Consider the following 19555-nt stretch of genomic DNA (forward strand, 5'->3'; position numbering starts at 1 on the left):
CTTGGTGTTGGCTCTTCATGTTGTTCTCTGATAATTCCAAGTGGCCAAAACTTCCAAAACTTTTCCAAGTGACCTCTGGTTGTGGTAACCTGCCTCAATACTAGGGATCAGACTTTCTCTAGGAGACAACACAGGAAACTCCTCTTGAAGTTAAAATGGCAACAGGGAGTTCACTGCTGTTGAAACCAGACAGCATGAACCAGCTTTTTAGAGTACTGAGAAATCTACAATCCAGTTTTTAATTTGAAAGTTTAAACAGAAGAAGTTTACCATAGAGCTTTGTGTTGCTGGACCCTCTGTTAGAGTGTGGTCCATAAGTCAGAACTCCAGCTGTTTGGGTTGTGGCTGCCTCAGCACTAGATCTGATCAGTCACGATGCTGAAAGCCCTCCATGGCTCACTGCTTCGTGGCCCCTTCCTCAAGTACCTGTTCCAGTAAGATCTGTTTGCAAATCAGAGGTTAAATGTGGTCTAGACAAGACCTGACAATCAATGTATACAGTACTATGGCAGGGGCTTAAATTGATTTCAGGCTTTTTTTGCCTGTAAATTAATTTCTATTTTAAATAGCTTGATTGAGCATGGACATATGGGTATTTAAACTTTCCTTAAAAGTTCCCTTGTAAACCAGAGTTTTGGATCTCATTTCTCTCAGTGGCTCAGCAGGTAAAGAGCGAACACACCCATTTGATGTTATCTAGGGAAGTAAAAAATGAGCATAATGAACACAGCCTCGATGCTTTTCTGTTAATCCACCCTCAATGCCTGCCTACACAACAGCAGCAGAAAGTGCAGTCTTTGCCTGCAGTATTCACCCCACTATGGAAGAAATAATGGGTTTTGTGCTTTCTGTACTCTCAGATCCTGACAGTCCATGGTCAGACATACTCACACACACTGATGCCTGGTCTGGGTCTCCCATCACAGCCAGGTTTCTGGCATAGCTTTAATAAACTATCAAACTACCTATTTTGAAAGCAAGATGAGGAGAAGGAAGAGAAGAGGTAAGCATGAACTATTTCATGAAATTCACAAACCAAGAAAACAGGTCACAGTTCTGTCCAACCAAGCTTGCAATCCTCCTCAAGATGCACAGAAACTACTCAAAGTATAAATACTCAATGAATGCCAAACCTGCGCAGTCAGGCAGGTTTCTTCTCTCTGTAGGAGCTTAAGGAGGATCTCTTTACATTGCTTATATTTTGTTTCCATGCACAAGAATTCTCTGAGAGGTATTTATTCCATTCACATGAAAAAACAATTTCATGTACTTGAAAGACAAAAAGGATGGCAGTACAGAAAGTTTTCTTCAATACAAAGTGTTTTTCCATCAGGCAATTATTTATAAGAACTTTTGTTAACACTGGAGTTGAGGCTCTGGAACAAAGTGGATATATTGTTTACTAGCTTTGCCAGTCGATCTCCTCTTACAAAACCTCTCCCTTCCCCCTCTCCTTTTCCAGCCAAGTCAGTCCCTTGCATAGCTCAGGAGTTTCCTTTGTCACCAAGATCTCCTTTTCCACAAATTGTCCCTTGAATAATGCCATCTTCAATGTAGTGGCCCGAGATGTCCGTGCTCCTGCAGAGAACTGTTGAGGGGATCCGAGATGAGCGTCTCTCCTGGCTCTTATCCTCAGAGGAGCAGCAAATCATCCTTTTCATGGTAGCCCACATCTCATCATCTTTGTATGAATAAATTATTGGATTCATGACAGAGTTCAACAGGGCCAGGAGAAGAAACCACCTTTTAACATGCTGAATCCCACAGTCAGTACAGTTCAGTCCATCAAGCAATAAGACAACCAGGCCAGGGGTCCAGCAGACAACAAAGGCACCTAGAAATGTAGGAGACAATAAAAAGAAAACCAAATCTGACTTCAAACTTCTAGAGCTTTGGAGTGTTTAATGTCTTACAAGATTACTGAGTTTGTCAAAATTCTACACAAAAATGAGAAAAGCAGGAGAGGACGACATTCTAATGACAGTAGCAAGATTATATCTGCTACAGCTCCTCTGCCAAGCCCTGAGCAGGAGGCAGGGCAGCTCTCAGAAGACTGCAGGGAGCAAGAATCTGAGCTGCTGACAGCATCAACTCAAACACACATAGGAAAAGGTCATCACAACAGTGATTTATCCATGCTGATAAATAAACAAGAGTTCTGGAGCATTTAAAAGCAGAGAAGTGGCACTGGAACACATTTCCTCTGTTCATCTCTCTCAGGTACTGGAGGAGAAGATATCAGGTGGTTCACTTCCACCACTGCCATAGCATGATCTAAAGAGAGAAGCCACCCCACAGCTGACTCTGCAGTGCCAATTAATAAGGCAGGTGTCACATAATTTACACATGTCCTGGGGGGAAAACCCACAGCTAGTGTAGGATGTGCCACTCCCTACAACACACAAGCACTGTGGGCTCCCCAGTCACAGCTGAGCCCACCTCCTTCCACTGCTCCCTCCCAGGCTCTGCATGCTGAGACACAGTAATTCGGCTGCTGGAAAATAATTTAGTTACACAGGAAAAGAGAGGAGGAAACAAACAGATGAATTGGTGAAGGTGAAGTGAAGGATGTAGCAGTCAGGGCAAAGAAATGAAGGGGTGGGAAAAAAAAAAACAAAAGCAAAACAGAGAAGGTATGAGGAAGTAAGTGCATAGTGCTGGGGGAGGAGAGAACTCTGTGAGAGAGGCAAAAAAAAAACTAGAGGGAGAATGAGGTAGAAGAGATCTTAGACTGAACACAGCACAAAGAAAGCATTAAAACAGCTTGAAGGCAGTTCAATATTAGAGAAGGTTCATTTGCACCTTCCCTTGTTCCTGCACACCCACACTGTAAGTGAGGATGAGCAGGGGTAACACTGCTACCAAATGCAGCCCCAGCCACAAGCTGAGGGGGGCCTGGCCTGCCCCATCTTCCCCTTGATTCCCTGCTGCACTGCACCCCGTGATCCCTCGCCCAGAGCCCAGGGAAGGAGTAGCCATATGCATGATAATACTAACTTAGCACAAGCCACAATTGCTGTCTGACATACAGAAATAGAAAATTACAACTCTGCCCAGCAGTCACAGTTTGAACAATGTACCGAGGAAATTCCAACCACTTAGCTCAGCAGAGTTTCCCCATTTTGGAGCTTAGAAAAAAAACTAATTCAACAAATAATAGTATCTGCATGCCTAAAAGCTCTCTGGGGATGTGGCTATCTGTTCAACAATTTTGGCAGAACAAGCAAGTCCACCTCATCTTTTGAAAGCTGCTGATACTGCCATGTGCAAGCTGTGGAAGCCAGCAGTGGGAGGGAGGCTGGCTGCAGCAGGGGCCAGGCAGTGCCAGAGGCAGTGCCCAGCAGCACCCAGGCACCCACCAGCCAAGCTGCACACACGGGCTGGGGCCAGCAGCACTGACACTTCTCCCCATCGAGGACTGGACTGGACATTGCCCACATGACAGGCAGGCCATAATGGTATGTTAAGAAGATTTGTGTGATTTAGCAAGCACTAGGATTGCTGAAAAAGGTATCCAGGACAAGGTATTGTGGATCTTGCTGCAACCTTGTGCTCCTGGACTAGAGACAAAATTCAGCTGATTTACTCTGTTCTAGACAACAGAAAGGCAAGAGACCACTTTCTGCAGAAACTGAATTTTCTACTCTGCTGTACCAAGATTTTTGTGATACTAAGTACTAATTTCATGGTGTTAGTTTTGAGATACTGGTTAACATCAGTAACATTCCTCCATTGCCCACTGGCACTGGGAGCTGTGTGCTGCTACCACAGCACTTGTTTTCCCTGGTCAGTCTCTGTACTAGGCACTGGTTTGGCTCCTGCATGCTGAGCAAGCAGTTGTGAGCAGGGCACCAGCTCTCTCTTATCATCTACAATGGAGACAACACAGCACAGAATTGCTGTCCTGGGCTTCACCAGCAAATCCCAAATGTTTTAACAAGTGCTGTAACTCAACCACCCAGATAATGCTGTGCCTAGTTAAGTGTCTCAGCAAGTGTTTGGACACAGAGCTTTCACTTCCAAGGGTCACTGGCAAAGCTGCCAATCCACCAGCTCCATACAGAAACTGAGATGTGACAAACCTTCCCTAGAACAGACGCTGAAAGCATTTTGATCACTTCTACCATAAAGAGTGCAAGGTGCAACCATGCTTTTATGGAAGTCAGCAGGAGAGGAAAAAGACCCCAAAAGGCACAATTAACAAAAGACACAGAAATCTCTCCTTCAAACAGAACCCAAGACTGCAGGCAGGAGGAGTAAGTCCACGAACTCATAGGATGTATCCCTGTCTATCTACAGGAGCAAAACCCTAAAAGGTCACAGCTTCAAAAGTAAGGAAAGATAAAAGACACCTGCAGACATGTCTCCACACATTTCCCACAAACAAGAACGGGGCAATGCAGTGACAGTGTCCAAGTTACTGGATAATGCTTTCTTGGGGCTGCTTTGACTCCATCAAAAACACTTTTTGCTCTTAGTACCACAGAGATGAAAGTGAGGCACGTCTCAGACTCACAGCCTTGCTCAGATTTTGTTATTTTTACCACCAAGCTTTCAGAGGGAACCATGGTTAAGCATAAAAATATACCTTAGTCTCAGCCCTTCGGCAATTTTCTTGTTTGCAGAATATTTATCCCATAGGAGTTCCCCTCCCTGACGAAGTGCCACACTCCAAAAATATTTTAACTTCTGGGACTCATTAAAATGCACAAAAGTGACATGAAATACAGCCTGACTGCCACATAGATTAGAGCAACTCAGAGTCTCTTCATCAGATTATGGGAGCTCACATGTCACAATGCCTCAAGTTTAGTTTGAGGATTTTCCATTAGATTTAACCATGGTATTTCTTGTAGATTACATCATCTCTGTTTAAAAATTAATTCCTGTGGATCTGGAGGCACTACTGATGCTTCAACAGCATCATTTCATAAACTCCTGCACATCAGTGCTGCCCCTGAGCATGCCAACACTGAGAGGAAAAAAAAGCGCAGTAGGTTCCAGATGCCAATGCCACATGTGTGACCAAGTTAAAACAGCAAGTTACCAATTAAACTATAAATTCACTGAAACTGAAAATCATTCCCTCCAGAGCTGCTATTTCAGCAGGAATCTCACTGCCAGGTTCAGAGGAGCTACCACATACACAACCATCTGAAAAACATATACCCTCACACCTGCAGCCACTCTTCTTCAAAGCTACAGTCACAGGCTGAGCTGGGATTATGCCACAAGGTCAGCCCAAGAGGATTTTAGCCCCTTTTTCTTGGTTTCACATCTTCCAGTTTCAACTAGATGACACCCTGTGGTTCAGCATGCCAAAGGGAAAGCCTTACTCCAATACCATGATGGACTATTTTAGGGGTTATGGCAGGAATGTGCAGGTGACAGAGACTTGACTCCCAGCCTCTGGAAGGGACCCTCCAAGCCTAAGTGATGGTGCAAAAAGCCACCTGAAGCTGTGATCACCAGGAATCCATGAAATGACACTAAAATCTCAATTCCCTCAGCTGTGGGGCCATGGGAGGAGAACCCCCAGAGAGGACAGGGATGTTTTGTTGGAAGGGCAGCCAGCCACAGCCCAGCTTTCCCAAGGAGGGAGCAGGAGGAAGCTGGGAGGAGCAGCATGCCAGCAGTACCCAGCTACACATAGCCTACTTCCACACAGCAGCAGAGAAGGATTTTTCCTGAATCTCCCATGAAACCAATAGAGCACATGAACAAGAATGTTGGGAATTATTACACATTATCCAGCACAACATCTTGGAATGGGCTTTTAGTTAAGACAATTATCAGGTGTGTACTCCAAAGCATTTTTGGATGTTTCAGAAAAAAAACATTAAAAATAACTGCTTTGGGCAAAACCCACATGCTACATATAGCTCTAGGCTCTTGCATCAGTGGTTATAAGCAGAATTTTGGAAGAATCACTTCAGTCCCATGGTGACTCCTGGTAATTGAAAAGTCCAGAAAACAAGCTATTTGGATTTTAATGCATTTTGCGCACAGTGCTTGAATGACTTGGCCAGGGAAGTACATTTCAAACTATTTTAAAAAATAAGTTCTCATTCTTGGAAATAAATTGTTATAAAAAGCCCCTCAGAGTCAAAATTTGGAGAACTTATATGAAGGAACATGCCAAGATGCATTTCCTCTGACCTATGAGCTTGAAGTAGACTGTACACCTAGCAACACCAGCACAATTTAACTTCTTTGGAAGCAGGCTCTGTTTCAGTTTTGTTTCTGACTGACAAAGTAAATATACAAAATTACAATCTCTAAAGCAGCACTCAGACTAAGTTAAATTTGCCTGGCTAAGCACACAATAACATTAAATGTTCTGCCTGAATTATAGTTCAATTTCATGGCTGAAAAGAGGAAGCTAATGCTGAACTTCAAATCAACCCACAGTCCTAAGGCCCCACTCCCTAGGAAAAGAAATACCAAGTTCGAAATGAGATTTTAAGTGGAGTTTCTTTCCACACAGCAGCATGGTCACAGAGAGCACTGAAGGCTTGCCACAGGCTAAAGGACCATGAGGGATGAGCGAATGGCAGCCACCATCCCTGTGCCTCCAACTCCCACGCTGGCTTCAGGGGGCAGTCCTGCCTTCAACAGAAATGCTCAGAGAGCTGCTTTTTAAAAGTGCTCTGTTTTCTGTCTGTTTCCAGTGCAACAGTTAACCACAGTCTATGCATCCCTATGCATTAGGGCAGGATCAGAGTTGGAGCAATTCAGAGTTTTTGGAGCAATTCAGAGTTTTTCTGCAGGGATTTTCTCCTTCCAGGTGGATGGTTTAGGTTTCACTACACGGGAGCTTAGGTGGGGCAAAAGATCACATCTTGCTCCTGCAAGTCAAGGGCAGAGGGACAGGAACCACCAAATTTACTCTCAAAAAAGAACAGTTGCAGGATGATTTAGAAGGAAAGGCTCTGGCAGCAGGCAAGCCAATACCAGAAGACACAGAAGTATAAGTGAGAACCTTGTACATGCTTGAACTACCAGTCCGCTTTCCTTTACAGAGTCAGGCACTGTGAAGTTTAATGGATTTCAGCTTCTGAAGCTTCTTTAAGACATCATTTGGTAGACAAAGGTGTTATAGCACTATAATTTCAGAAAAAAAAACCCAATAAAATCAGACACCAGACTGTGCAAACAGCATCCAAAAACTGCAAGGGGAAGAAAGTGTCCTCAGCTTGAGCTTCCTACCCTGGCAAGTCCTATCTCCATGAAAAATTCACTTTTCTCCCGGAGCTCTCTAATACTGCCATGCTGCAGTATGACACAACTGTGTCCCAGGTACACATGGCCACCAGCTTTCCCAAAAGCTCCAGTTCTGCTACATTGGCTCATCCAACCTCAGAGCAGCTGTTAGAGCAGTAAAGCCATATTTGTGGGTTAGAGTCCACTACCACCTGAGCCCAGCTTCACAAATGTCTCCGTGTACATCCAGCTCCACCTGGAGCCCTGCTGACATGATATTTGGTTTCCAGGATACATCAGATTCAAGTAATTCTGGAGCAAATTGACTGCTACAGCTGGTATTTGTTCCAAGAATCAGTCACCTGGTCTGTTCATCTCCAATTTAATGTGCACTACATCACAATTCCCTGATAAAGTGATCTGAGCTGCTCAGGTATCAACAGTGTCTTTAGGGTAGAACCCAGGGCAAATCTCATGTTATGGTTTAGAGATATAAGGCTAGACTCTACCATGATTATCTAAAGTATTTTGCACCATGCAATATCCACAGAATGAAGGTGAATCCTTCCCCTGAAAAGCAAACCTCTATCAAAGTCGCAGACCCACCAGTCATTCTCTCCTTTCCCCAGGGAAGGTGCATTTCCAGGGGGAAGAAGTTTCTATGCCCAGGAAACAGCCAAGATGAAGATGTGCAAAGAAAATTATTGACATCCAACATTAGTGCTCATGGCCTTGTGCAAATATTAAAAAACATTATTTTGAAAATGTTCTACTAGGTAATTATAAACCTTCACAAGCCTTTCTCCAAAGTGATTTTGTATCTTCCTGCTAAAAAAAAAAAAAAACCTAGAAAAAAAAATAGCCAAAAACTTTTACCTTCACAATTTGTGTTTTGTAACAAGGTGCCTACACTTTTCTTCTATGTGTTGACCAGTCCTCTGTTTCATGTTTCTGCATAGTGCAACAGCTCTTTCAGTGTCTAAAGCACACAGAAGTCTAGATGCCTCCAGCACTTAAGGGTTCAGTGAGGTTTCTTTGTGTTAGGAGGGCTGAGCAATTTTTGTGTAGTTTGTTGTTGGTTTGTTTCAAATAAAAACTAAACCAAACCAACACAAACCAATTCACTGGCACTGCCAGCCTTGCCCACCATGGTTTGAAGCCTCTTACCTAAGACAGTCATGACAGTCTTCATAAGCTTCACAGGGGTTCTCCTCCGGCTGATGGACCCGCTAGTGTGTGAGGACAAGACATTGGTTTTCCTCTGGACGTACATGTAGATTCTTATGTAAACCACCACCATAATGAAGAAGACAACCAGGTTTAAGACACTCCAGAACACCAGGTAACTTCTGCTGTAAATGGGTGCCAGGGATGAGCAGACAGTAATGTCACAGAGGCAGTTCCAACCCAGGGTCGGAACAGCACCCATGAAAATAGCAATGGCCCAAATGGATATAATTAAGAAGGTGACTCTCTTCTTGGTGAGATTGCTGTGGATCTTCATGCGCATGATGGACATGTGGCGCTCCACAGCGATGACAAGGAGGTTCACCAGGGACGCCGTCAGGCTGGTATCCAGGAGACCCTGGCGCAGAAACCAGCGGTTAACTGTCAACGTCTTAGACACCGGGCCCGTGTTGAACATCAAGAAGACATAGGCGATTCCAGCAAAAAAGTCTGCAGCTGCTAAGTTGGCCAGAAGATAGTAAAAGGGAAAATGAAACCTCTTGTTCTTCACCACAGCTGCTATGACCAATGAATTTGAAATAAAAATGAAGAGGCAGAAAAAGGTGCCAAAGCATAGAACACCAATGAGCTGTGGTCCTGTCCACTCATCCGCCGTGTCCGTCTTTGTCCTGTTGTAGAAAAAGTCCATGCGCTTGTCATAGTAGCATTCGTTCATCCTGGATTAAAGCCCCTGCATCCTAGGCAGGGTGGAAGGGAAAAAGAAGGAAGATTAACAATCAGTTAATAGTCCTTGCTCCAATCACTATTCCTTCCTTTTTGGGGGACAAGGGGTTGTGACAGGGACACGGGAGGGTGTATACTTGGAGGCCTTAAGTAAAAATACAAACTGTACAGGGTTGACATAGAAGATATGCTGGAGGACCACAGTGCATGATGCTTGGCTGAATCAGGAATTTAAAAAGATTTTCCTACTTTAAAAATTCCAGCAAAGTTCTTTTGCATAAGTAGTCATATTGTACAAGCAACAAAGTGGAAGTTAAAAAATTACTTTCTGGAGGTCATGGAGAAAATCTGAACAACAGCCAAGCCATTCTTGCTGTGAAATCCCATGTCTGAGCCACAGCCCCATCATTATTTCCATTTCTCAGTGTAGCCAGTTGGGAAGCATAAATCATAACTCTTCCACTTTACTGACTAAGCAATAAAAGGCCCATTACAGAAAAAAAATTTTTTTGGTTTTTCAATTATATATTAATAAATGTAAAAAATGTGTGTATATAAGATACTACAGGCATATATATTCTGAGTGCATATCTGTTATTTACTAATAGAGGACTTAAGTAGATGTGCTGAAAAGGGAAAAGTATTTTCTAGATGTTTGACTATTCTAAGGCCAGGAATTATTTTACTGGGTTCTCAAGCACCACACAGCCCAGTTATCTTTAAAACCAAAATCCAGTTCCCTACCCAACCACAGGTTAAAGCAAGCCCCAGGAACAGCAATGCTGGGGTTTATTTCTCATACCCACTCAGCACTATTTTGGACACAGGGCTATTAAACCAGATGATGGAGAGGGAGTCCAAGTTCCAGATTACATCACACTTCTGCTACTCTGGGCGAGGTCAATGTCAGCTGCTTTGGCAATTTTACTGCCATTTTAATGAACCAAACTGAACCTGCACTAATTTACACAGGAGATCTGACAGCAATTACTCATGGCTGCTGGACCCCATGCAGGGTCTCACAGTACAGAAGGGAGAGTTTGTGTCTGATCATCACCAGCCCTCACACCCACTGTCAGTATCTGCAGAAAGGTTTTAACAGTTCATTAAGAGATATTGTATAGTTTTAGCAAAAACCAGGAACGTAGCCATGGCACAAAATCGAAATCACATTAGATATTATACAGCATGGCAAACAACAAAAAACCTAGAAGAAGTTGTAACAGACAGAAAGATTTTAAAAAGCATAGGCTTTCCATCTCTGCAGCTAAAATTGTTGACAGATAAACATCAGATTCACTTAGTCTACTATTACCCTGTGGTTATTTTACAGTTAAATCTCATCTCCCCAGGGACTGGGAAGCAAATTAAACAATCCCCAGCAGGCTGGTTAATGCACCACTGTTATATTAAAGGTTCATTCCAAGCTTTGAACTAAAAAGGTCCATCATTTGTCATTTATGTTATGCTACCTGTGTTATTTCATGCAATATTTACAGTAATTTTAAATCAAATTACACTATTCCATAATTATTATTTTCAAGAAATTTATCTTTTTTAATATTTCATTTTTCTGAACTAGCTCCTTAGCCTTTTTTCCTTGATTTTTTCTTAATTCTCACCTAGTAGTCAACATGAAAGCAGGGCACTTGACATTGTTGTCCATTTTATTACCCTCAAGAATCTAGCCAGCCACTTTTTTTACAAAAGTCTGTTTTACTTAAAGCATCAAATTTAAACACATAGTCAGAACTAAGAACAGCTACTTAAGGACAAGAAGTGGAAGGAAACAAGTAATCATCCCTTGCGCTGAAATATTACAGAGCATCCCTCCATCTAAAAATAAAAGAGCCTCAGCAATGCAGATCCACTGCAATGAGTCAACTGGAATTCAACGCCCACTGCTCCCTGACCACGGGAACAAGGGGGAGTTGGGCAGTCAGGACATTCCCCATTCTCACCTGGGAACTACTCAAAAATCAAATTCAGGCTGTAAGTGACCAGAAGTCCCTGAGGAGTGGCAGACAACAGCTACTCGAGTAGCCAAGTGCTGGGAGCCCTGCCAGCAGAGGAGCCTCTGCTCTAACACTTCAAGGCAGCAAAGGACTTACTGAGCTTGGCATTAAGCTTTTACAGAACAGCCCAAATGCCTGCAAATAGAAGCAGCATTTTGGGCAAGAATGGCAGGGAAAAAAAAAAAACAAAAGAAAACACCCAAAAATAAACCCCAAAACTGTGAAAATTACAGGGAAGGTTTTTTGAACATGTTGTATCTTACTGTGTAATCATCTCAACAGATGAAGCTCTTGCTTGCTGTGACAGGAAAGAAATCTACAGATGCTTTTTGCATCTCATCTGTTTAAAAGCTTAAAGAAATTCAAAACATCAACGATGAATTTATTCTAAATACTTCAGTTTAATGAGGTCCCATTCTTATTTGAAGTAGTAACCAAAGAAAAAAAACCATTCACACATCCATAATTCTCCACTGAAATAATTACACTACAAACACTTACTGTCGCACAGCAGAGCTCAAATGACAAATGATTTTGAAAGAGGTGTCTTGAGGTATTGAGGTAAGATGAGAAGGAGTAGAAAAGCATCCAGCTGAGGTTTAGAGTCACAGGGCAGACTCTGGAGATTTCCAAATGGAAGCTGCACCAAAGCAGAAGCTGAGCTGGAGCAAGTTTACATCCCAGTCCTTCGAAGTGGAGATGCAGCACTTGGCTGTCTGCACCAGCCTGTGTGCAAAAAGCACTTACAATACCAGGGGCCTTGCAAGGTTTTCTTCACACCTTTATCTGAAGTCCTCCCAGCAGAATGAGCCTGGTGTCAGGGGAGCTGTGCAGCTGTGACAAAGCTATGCAGCTGAATCCTCAGAGCTCCTGCCCCAGTCCGCAGCAGGCCCCAGATGCAGGATAGGATATCCCATAGTTCCTGGCATGTGACATGTCCTGGCAGGACTTTCTTCTCCAGGTCTTCTCTTCTGCAGCCAAATCAGAGAAGCTTATCTTGACCAGGGCAGGTTGAAACTTAAGAAGAAAAAAATAACCCTTAAATATAACCCTTTATTAAAAATAATCCTTAAATATTACATATTTCAGATCTGTTTATTAAGAATCTGAGTATTCAGACAAAATACTGTTCAAAGTTAGAAGAAAAACAGCTAAATTTGTCAGTCCAGACTTAAAAAGGCAAGTCATCCAGAGTCTGCAGCAGAGAGCTCCCCCATTGTGCTACTCACTTTAAGAAGAATTGCCTTATTTTGCTTTGAAATTGTCTCTCCCAAGCTTGACAGTTCTTGGGTTTTTTTATGAGAAAGGGCAGCAATCTCTCTTCACCTGTTCTACACCACTTGGTGTTCCTGTGCCATCGTGCAGCTCTCCAGCAGTTATCACATATTGCATATTCTACATGGGAGTTGAACTAACAGTTTGATCTTTTACTTGCAGGCAAATATATCAAAACTTGTCAAGTGCCAAAAACATACCCTTGTCTAAAAGGTTCTTTCCCTCATTTCAACTCATTTAATTACCTCATTTCAACCAATAGTAGCCACAAAGATCACAAACTGATGGACTATGAACTGCATTTCCCCTACCACTCTTGAGTAAACATTCAAGCTTTTTCTCTTTTTTTGAGTGGGAAAAATCCTCTGTTCCAAAAAATCTCAAAGAATTTGGGATTTTAGCTAAATTGTTTTCAAATGCAAAAGCATTTGAAAGCACTTCAAGAATTCTTCCCAATGCATCTTGAACTTTGTCTTAATGACAGACGTATATATTTTAATTGCTTATAAATTCCTCTATGACAGTGTAACTCCTACCAAGTCGGAATATGTTCTTCACTGTTCTTTAAATAAAAGTCAAGAATTTGCATAAGTATGTAGGAATATATTACACTAGCTAACTGAATAAAGAGTTAGTGAAATAAAACAACACCTAGATAATATTTTTGACAAAAGGTTTGGCTAGTTGTAAGCTAGCATGCTTTAATGGTTGTTATTCAATTGGAATCTTGTTTGCTTCAATAAATTCACTGAAAATCTGTGTATTTATAATGAAGCTTATTATCAGTTATTTAAGTCAAGGATTTTGCTGATTGAAACTGTGATTAAAATTAGCTTTAAATAATTTTGATTAAAAATTAAATCTCGCCTGTGAATCAGCTCTGAGTTACTCATTATTAATGCAAACATTTCAGAAGGAAAACACAGATAGTATTTTAATGATAAAGTCATTATAAAATTTACCCTGCAAGCCATAATGTGATTCAAGGCACACCCCCATGGTTTTCTGCCTCTTCCCTGTCCATTAAAAACCAAGTTGTTTCAGTACATTGGCTACAACTTTATTGAAGGGCTGGCGTCAGTTTGGAGGACTTTGATGTCTTCTGCCCTGTTTCTGTACAAATGCAAGAGGGAGGGAGCAGACAGGCCTGGGATGGCACAGAAAACTACAGTGAGAGGATTCAAGCCAGCTTTAGAGATGGACCAAAAGGCCCTGAGAGCAAAACTGAGCCTACAAGGAGGACAAGAGTGGTGAAGCCCTTTAGCAGGGCAGCAAGCCATCTTAGGGGAGAGGGAGGGGTGTGTGCCCAGGCAGAACACCAGCCTGGTTTACTGAGCTGGCACAGGAATTTCTGTGCAGAATTTCAAGGTAGTTCAACACCCAAAATGATCCACAGTGAACAGGAGAGATCACAGAGCCAGTACAGTCCGGGCAGGTCTGTGAGATGGCGCAGAGGAGCAAGCTGTGCCCAGGCTCAGCCTGCAAAGCAGGCAGGTTGCCAGCCCTGCCTGAACACTTTGCCTCCTGGCTCCCCTTCTCCATTAGCAAAAACCAGGTATTAAATACAGATCTCTAAGAGATTTTGAAACTTATTACAGAAGTTGCTCTGCAGAAAGCTGAGTTTATCACAATGACTGATCACAGGCACAGGGGGCATACTGTGAAATACTCTCTTCACATTCAGACTGTCACTGCAGAGAAATACCAGTAGCAATTGCCTAGTTGCACATATTTCCTTTGGCTTTTTAAATCTACCCTGCAAGCAGCAGACAGCTCTTGTAGAGCACCACAAAAGGAGTGTCTGGAGGTTTGCAGCCTGTGCAGCCCCTGCCAGGGCTCCCCACAGCACGACATTTGCCTGACTGCACCCTGTGCCACAGGCAGACACAGACACCCTCTGTCCCGTCCTCTTCTTCAGGATAAACCACCACTGCTGTTTTTGTTTTTCTCATTATTGAAAAGCTCTCTCTGACCTTATTTCCCAGAGGAAGGCACAGGCAGAAGGAAGCCAGGGTGCTGGGCAGCTAGAGTATACACAGCAGCAGTACCAGTTCAGAATGGGAATTGGTTCCTTGTTCCCCTCCACACCCTGCTACATGTATGACCACGGAGGAAAACACAACCAAATGATTGCACAGTAACCCAAGAAACCCATCCAGGTTACCTCAGTTTAGAAAGAAATACCAGTGCAGAAAAGGGTGTGTAACACAGCAGAAGCCAAAAATGTTAATATATAACTGTAAGGAAGAGTTTTGTGAGGTAAGTGCTCTGGTTCACTTTCAATTGTCTTTAATAGTTTATTGATATTATAACCAAAATCAATTTAGATAAACAAACTGAAAGGAAGCACACAAAGAACACAAAATTATGCATACAAGTATATCTAAACTAAAGCTTTTTTTTTTAATCTGGTACTACTAGAGGATATAATTGAAGCCAACATTCATTTAACAGGTTTTACAGAGACAAATTATCTCAGAAATGCAACTTTTTACATTTTGTTTATTACAGAAATTGTGCAGGCACTGCCTGTACTTGAAACAGCATGGTACATGGTACACTTCAAGGACCTGAGAATGTAATTTTTCAAAAACATTTTTAAATACAGCTTTACAAATTGAAAAAACAAAATATGACTAAAAATCATGAGGCCAAATGAATAAGTTTTTCAACAAGAGAACTTGCTTATTAGTAAGGGAATCTACTTGTGGTTTTGTTTGGCTCTATTTTTTTTCTCTTTAACTGTAGTATCTACAATTTCAGGTAACTTGTTGAACTCAAATCAATCACTCCCAAGCAGCATTATCCCACTACCTTGGTCTTCAATACCTTTTAGACTAAGGAGAGAAAAGTGCCACACCCATTTTCTCTCCAAGCCTGTTTCACCTACAGAATGTTAACTTCAAGAAAGTACAGTAGCACTCATACTTCCACCATGGTTCTGGATATTTCCAGTAATAGTCTATTTCTGTGGTGTCATCTTTTGGACTGGGAAGGGAGTGGAGCAAAAGGAATGAAGATGATTCTTTGGCAACTCTTAAGTATGTGTGTTGGAAACATTTAAGGTTTTTATTTATCATACATCCTGCATAAAAAACCAATGCCATATGGTACAAATAGAAAGCCTCAAGAAAAGTATTAAGCCTACCAAAAATGTAGAACCTCAAGACTAAATATTTAAAGTTGCAGAGAGAGGAAGTAGTACCACCAGACACGAACAACAGTGCTCTGTACACACAGTCTGATAAGAGGCTTAAAAATCACAGTCAGGGCACACAAGTGTCACCCTGTGCATGTAAGTGACAGTGCTGCTCCTCTGCAAACTGCTGCAGGCTGACACTGACAGTTGAACTGTGAAACAGAGATACAGGGGCACCTCTACCAAGGTATTACAAAGCTCAGGCTCCAGCTCCTGAAATCCCTTTTGTACAAAGCTGCTCTAGTGCACTAAATTGTCTGAAAGCTCTGATACATTGCAGAAATTTGTTAGGGACAGATAGCAAGTAACTCACTAGTTACCACAAGTTTAGACTTCAGACTTTGGTAATTTAAGACTTTCTGAAATTATAGTTTACTAGATCTATATATGGAGTTCAAACTAAAATCTTTGCTGCAAAGCCTTCATTTAGTCTCCTTTAAGTGTGGTTCTGGAAGGAGCTGGCAGGTCATCCTATAATGCGGAAACAGACACAGCATTTAAAGTATTTAAAAGTCATTCAAACAGCCTATACATTGTGAAACATGCCTACAAGAAAATACCTGTCCTGCTTCTAAAGTAAGTTTCCTATTTCTGCAGAACTTCCAGTTCTTCTCACTAATCACTACCAGCTCCATTTTAGCCAGCTTTCTTTTACAAACCTATAGAATGCAGATACAGACTATTTTAGCACAGTCCCAAACAAGTCAACTTCTACTGTTTATTTTCAGGACATACTAATGATGACCTAAATCACAGCACTTCTGATTAAAACAAGTCACCTGACTGCAACTGATCTGTTTAGCGATTCAGAGCCTGGGTTCACAGGCAAATGTGTCAGTGGAACTGTTAGAAATAGCACACTCCAAGACATATTTGCTCAAGACATAGAAGTTGGCCTAATGGCATAATAGTAGAACTCAGATATGTCAGTCTTTAATACCCAGGATAAATATATTCCCTACAGTGTCAAGTCATATATTTCAGAGATTTTATTTCATTATCTGATAGCATAAAGCCTATGCTGGAAGACATTCCTAAAAGGTCAGTGGAGCACAGGAGGATAAGGACACAACCAGTCTAACTTATCTGAAACTTTCACCCAGCATTCTGAAAAAAGCTAAATACATCTCTCAGCTTTGCATGGTGGTAAGAACTGCTGCTTCTTTACTGATTATGCAGATTTGGTTTCTGGGGTTGTTTGATTTGTTTGCTTTTAGTTTAATTTTCAGTACAGAGATAAGCCTAGTAAAATCAGATTTTTCATCATATAACTGGATTTGAGTTTTGCTTTCTACTGCACCTTTTAGAAGACCATAAGAACATGCAAGAAATCATACACAGCATAGCTTAAAGAACAAAGCTACCGCAATACAGCTTACCAGCCTGCAACAAGAAATGTCTTTTTCTAGACTCATACCACAGATAAGAGAGCAGACCTAAGTACATGGTCTCTGGAAACACAAGGGTACAAAACTGCTTCGTCTCCCTCTCCCCCCTGCCCCGACTTCGTTTCCTTAAGGGAAAGAACGTATCACGCAAAATAATGCAGCGTATTTTTCCGGTGCATTGCACAGATTAATATAACACCGTATTAAAAACCCACTTAACACAAGACCCTTTGCCGGCGCCCGCAGTCCGTACCAGCCGGCCGTGCCTCAGCAGGGCATGGTCCCCGCGCAGCCAGGGGTGTGCAAACGGAGTCTCAAAGGCATGGAAACTCACGTGTGTGTTCCTGAACGCGCGCGTCCGCGTCCGCACACACCGCGACGTCTCTCCGGGACAGAGCGGCAGCACCGGCGCTGCCCCGCCGGGCTCTGCCCGCGCTCCGAGCGCTGCCCCGCCGGGCTCTGCCCGCGCTCCGGGCGCTGCCCGCTCCGCTCACCGGCACGGCCCGGAGCGCGTCCGGGGCTCCGCTGCCACCGCAGAGTTTTACAGAACTCAAGTTTTGCCAGCCCGACTCCCGGAGCTCGTCCAGCCCGCAGTTCCTTCCCACCGCTGCCCCCTTCACCGAGCCGCCGCCCCGGGACGCTCCCGCCCCGCCGTCGGTGGCACGGGCTGAGCCTGCCCGCCCCGGCCCCACTCACCGGCAGCCCCGGCGCGGAGCGGAGCGGAGCAGCGCCAGCGCCGCCGCCAGAGCGGGCTCGCCCGCCCCGCTCCGCTCCGCGCCCCGTCACGCCCCGCCGGCCTTAACCCGTCCGGCCCCGCCCGCCCCGCACCTGCCCCCGGCCCGCGCCCAGCGAACGGGAGAGCTCGCCCAGGCCTTTGTTTCCTCCCCGGGGCCAAGGTTTGGCTCTCCTCCGGCACGGGCGGCTGTGGAGAACGCTAGCGAGACCCCCGAGCCGCACATGTCTAAAGGGCTGTGCGGCCCGAAAAGCCCGTCAGAAGGTCCATCATCACACATTAGGAAACAAATGCAAAACCCAGATAAAACTGCAATAACTTTTTGCGAATAGATCCGGACAGTACGGACAGGTAGAGCACTACACGTAGCTGTTCTTTGAAACACAGTGTAAGAAGCAAACAGGAACCATTTCACACCTAACAGTGTGATAGAGAAACTTGGCGGCTCATGCCACCTCCAAGGGGCAGGACTGAGCACACGCAGCTTTGCAATAAGACAAGTCAAATTCAAAAGTAGATGGTAGTACAAAACCAAATTTATCTGAAGCTTGTGATCAAAGGGATCTGACCCATTGCTACCTACCTCAATCACTTGCTGAGGCCAGGCATACGTCCACATAGTGCAGACCTAAGCACAGGTCTGCTCAGAGCTGAAGAACTGACTAAATCAAATCTCAGCAGAAGATCTCTGTCCCACTTCTCAGAAATCCTGGTAACAATTACAGCATGAAAGTGTTAAAGCCTAGGTACTGCCTTGCACGTGAAAATTATATATGAAATGTCAAACAAATGCCATTCAATTTTTTTTTCTGTTAAAAAAACCCAAAAAAAAACCAAAAAAAAAAAAAAAACCAAAAAAACCAAACAAACAAACAAAAAAAAAAAAAAAAAAAAAAAAGCTCTGAAGAGGCCAAAAATCTTATTGACCCTGTTCCCCTCACCTGAATGCTCACCTTGAAGATGGCTCAGGAAATTTTCTTCTCTTCCTTCCTGTCCATGTCTAATACAAGCTTCTCATTATCTCATCCATTTCTATCCTCCTTTTGTTAAGTCCTACAAGCAATTAGCAAAAGCTTCCTATTCCCAGAGAACGAGAAAGCAACACTGCTTTTTCAGAGCACTTTTCAGAAGTTTATGTTCCAGTTCTGCTTCCATTAGTGCGCATCACCTCCTTAGCAGCTGGAGTGGGACCTCCACTCAGCCAGCAACTGTGTTCAAATCTGTATTAATGTGCAGAATTCAGAGTCAACATATGCCAGATTTCCTGTTAAGTTCCACCTCTGTGGAACAGAGAGCCAGTAACAGCCTCCAGCAAGTGTGTCTTATCTTCTTTTTCAAGAGGAAAAAAACCCCAGAACACCAGATGGTGAAGATAAAAAGTGGTTTCTACAGCACATTAGTGACATGCTCTAATATGGTAGGGCTGAAGCAGCAGTCTACCTAGCAAGCATTTCATATGATTCAAACCATTAAAAAAAAAAAAAAAATCAATACTGGACAAGAAAGCCTTATAATTCCATTACAGAAATTAAGTCTTGAAATCAGTTAAGAATTATTAAGTATTCTCTGCATTTCTTTTGTTGTTAATGCTTTCCATCATTCCCCAAGAGGTTCTCTCACAAACAAGTATTTATCTGAGCAATGGTTTGGGCAGGTCACATTAAGAAAGAGTTGGAGCTTGAGTGAGGAGCCACGGCTCCTGCACCATGGCTCCATGTCAGGGGTATGGGAGACACCTCACCTGCTTTAGGGGAGAGAGGCACCAGGCCTCTGGAGGTGATGAGCCCGTTACATTGCCCACACATTACACCACTAATTACCCACACACATG

The 19555-nt window shown here is 43.2% G+C and overlaps 1 protein-coding gene across 3 annotated transcripts; it reads right to left on the reverse strand.

Moving 5' to 3' along the window:
* Positions 1-1220: 1220 nt before the first annotated feature.
* LPAR3 (lysophosphatidic acid receptor 3) lies at positions 1221-17750 on the reverse strand. 3 transcript variants are annotated; one of them, XM_053950917.1, is made up of 4 exons: positions 17688-17750; positions 11631-12146; positions 8371-9128; positions 1221-1834 (listed from the first exon to the last, which is right to left on the reverse strand). In XM_053950917.1, the coding sequence occupies exons 3-4, from the start codon at positions 9104-9106 to the stop codon at positions 1485-1487; spliced, it is 1086 nt and encodes a 361-aa protein (XP_053806892.1). In that variant the 5' UTR covers positions 9107-9128; positions 11631-12146; positions 17688-17750; the 3' UTR covers positions 1221-1484. The 3 variants fall into 3 exon arrangements, with proteins under 3 accessions (XP_053806892.1, XP_053806890.1, XP_053806893.1); XM_053950915.1 differs by lacking the exon at positions 17688-17750 and adding an exon at positions 17326-17613; XM_053950918.1 differs by lacking the exon at positions 11631-12146 and having other exon boundaries at positions 17688-17706.
* Positions 17751-19555: the final 1805 nt, after the last annotated feature.

This window comes from Vidua chalybeata, chromosome 9, assembly GCF_026979565.1.
Source record: "Vidua chalybeata isolate OUT-0048 chromosome 9, bVidCha1 merged haplotype, whole genome shotgun sequence".
NCBI lineage: Eukaryota > Metazoa > Chordata > Aves > Passeriformes > Viduidae > Vidua > Vidua chalybeata.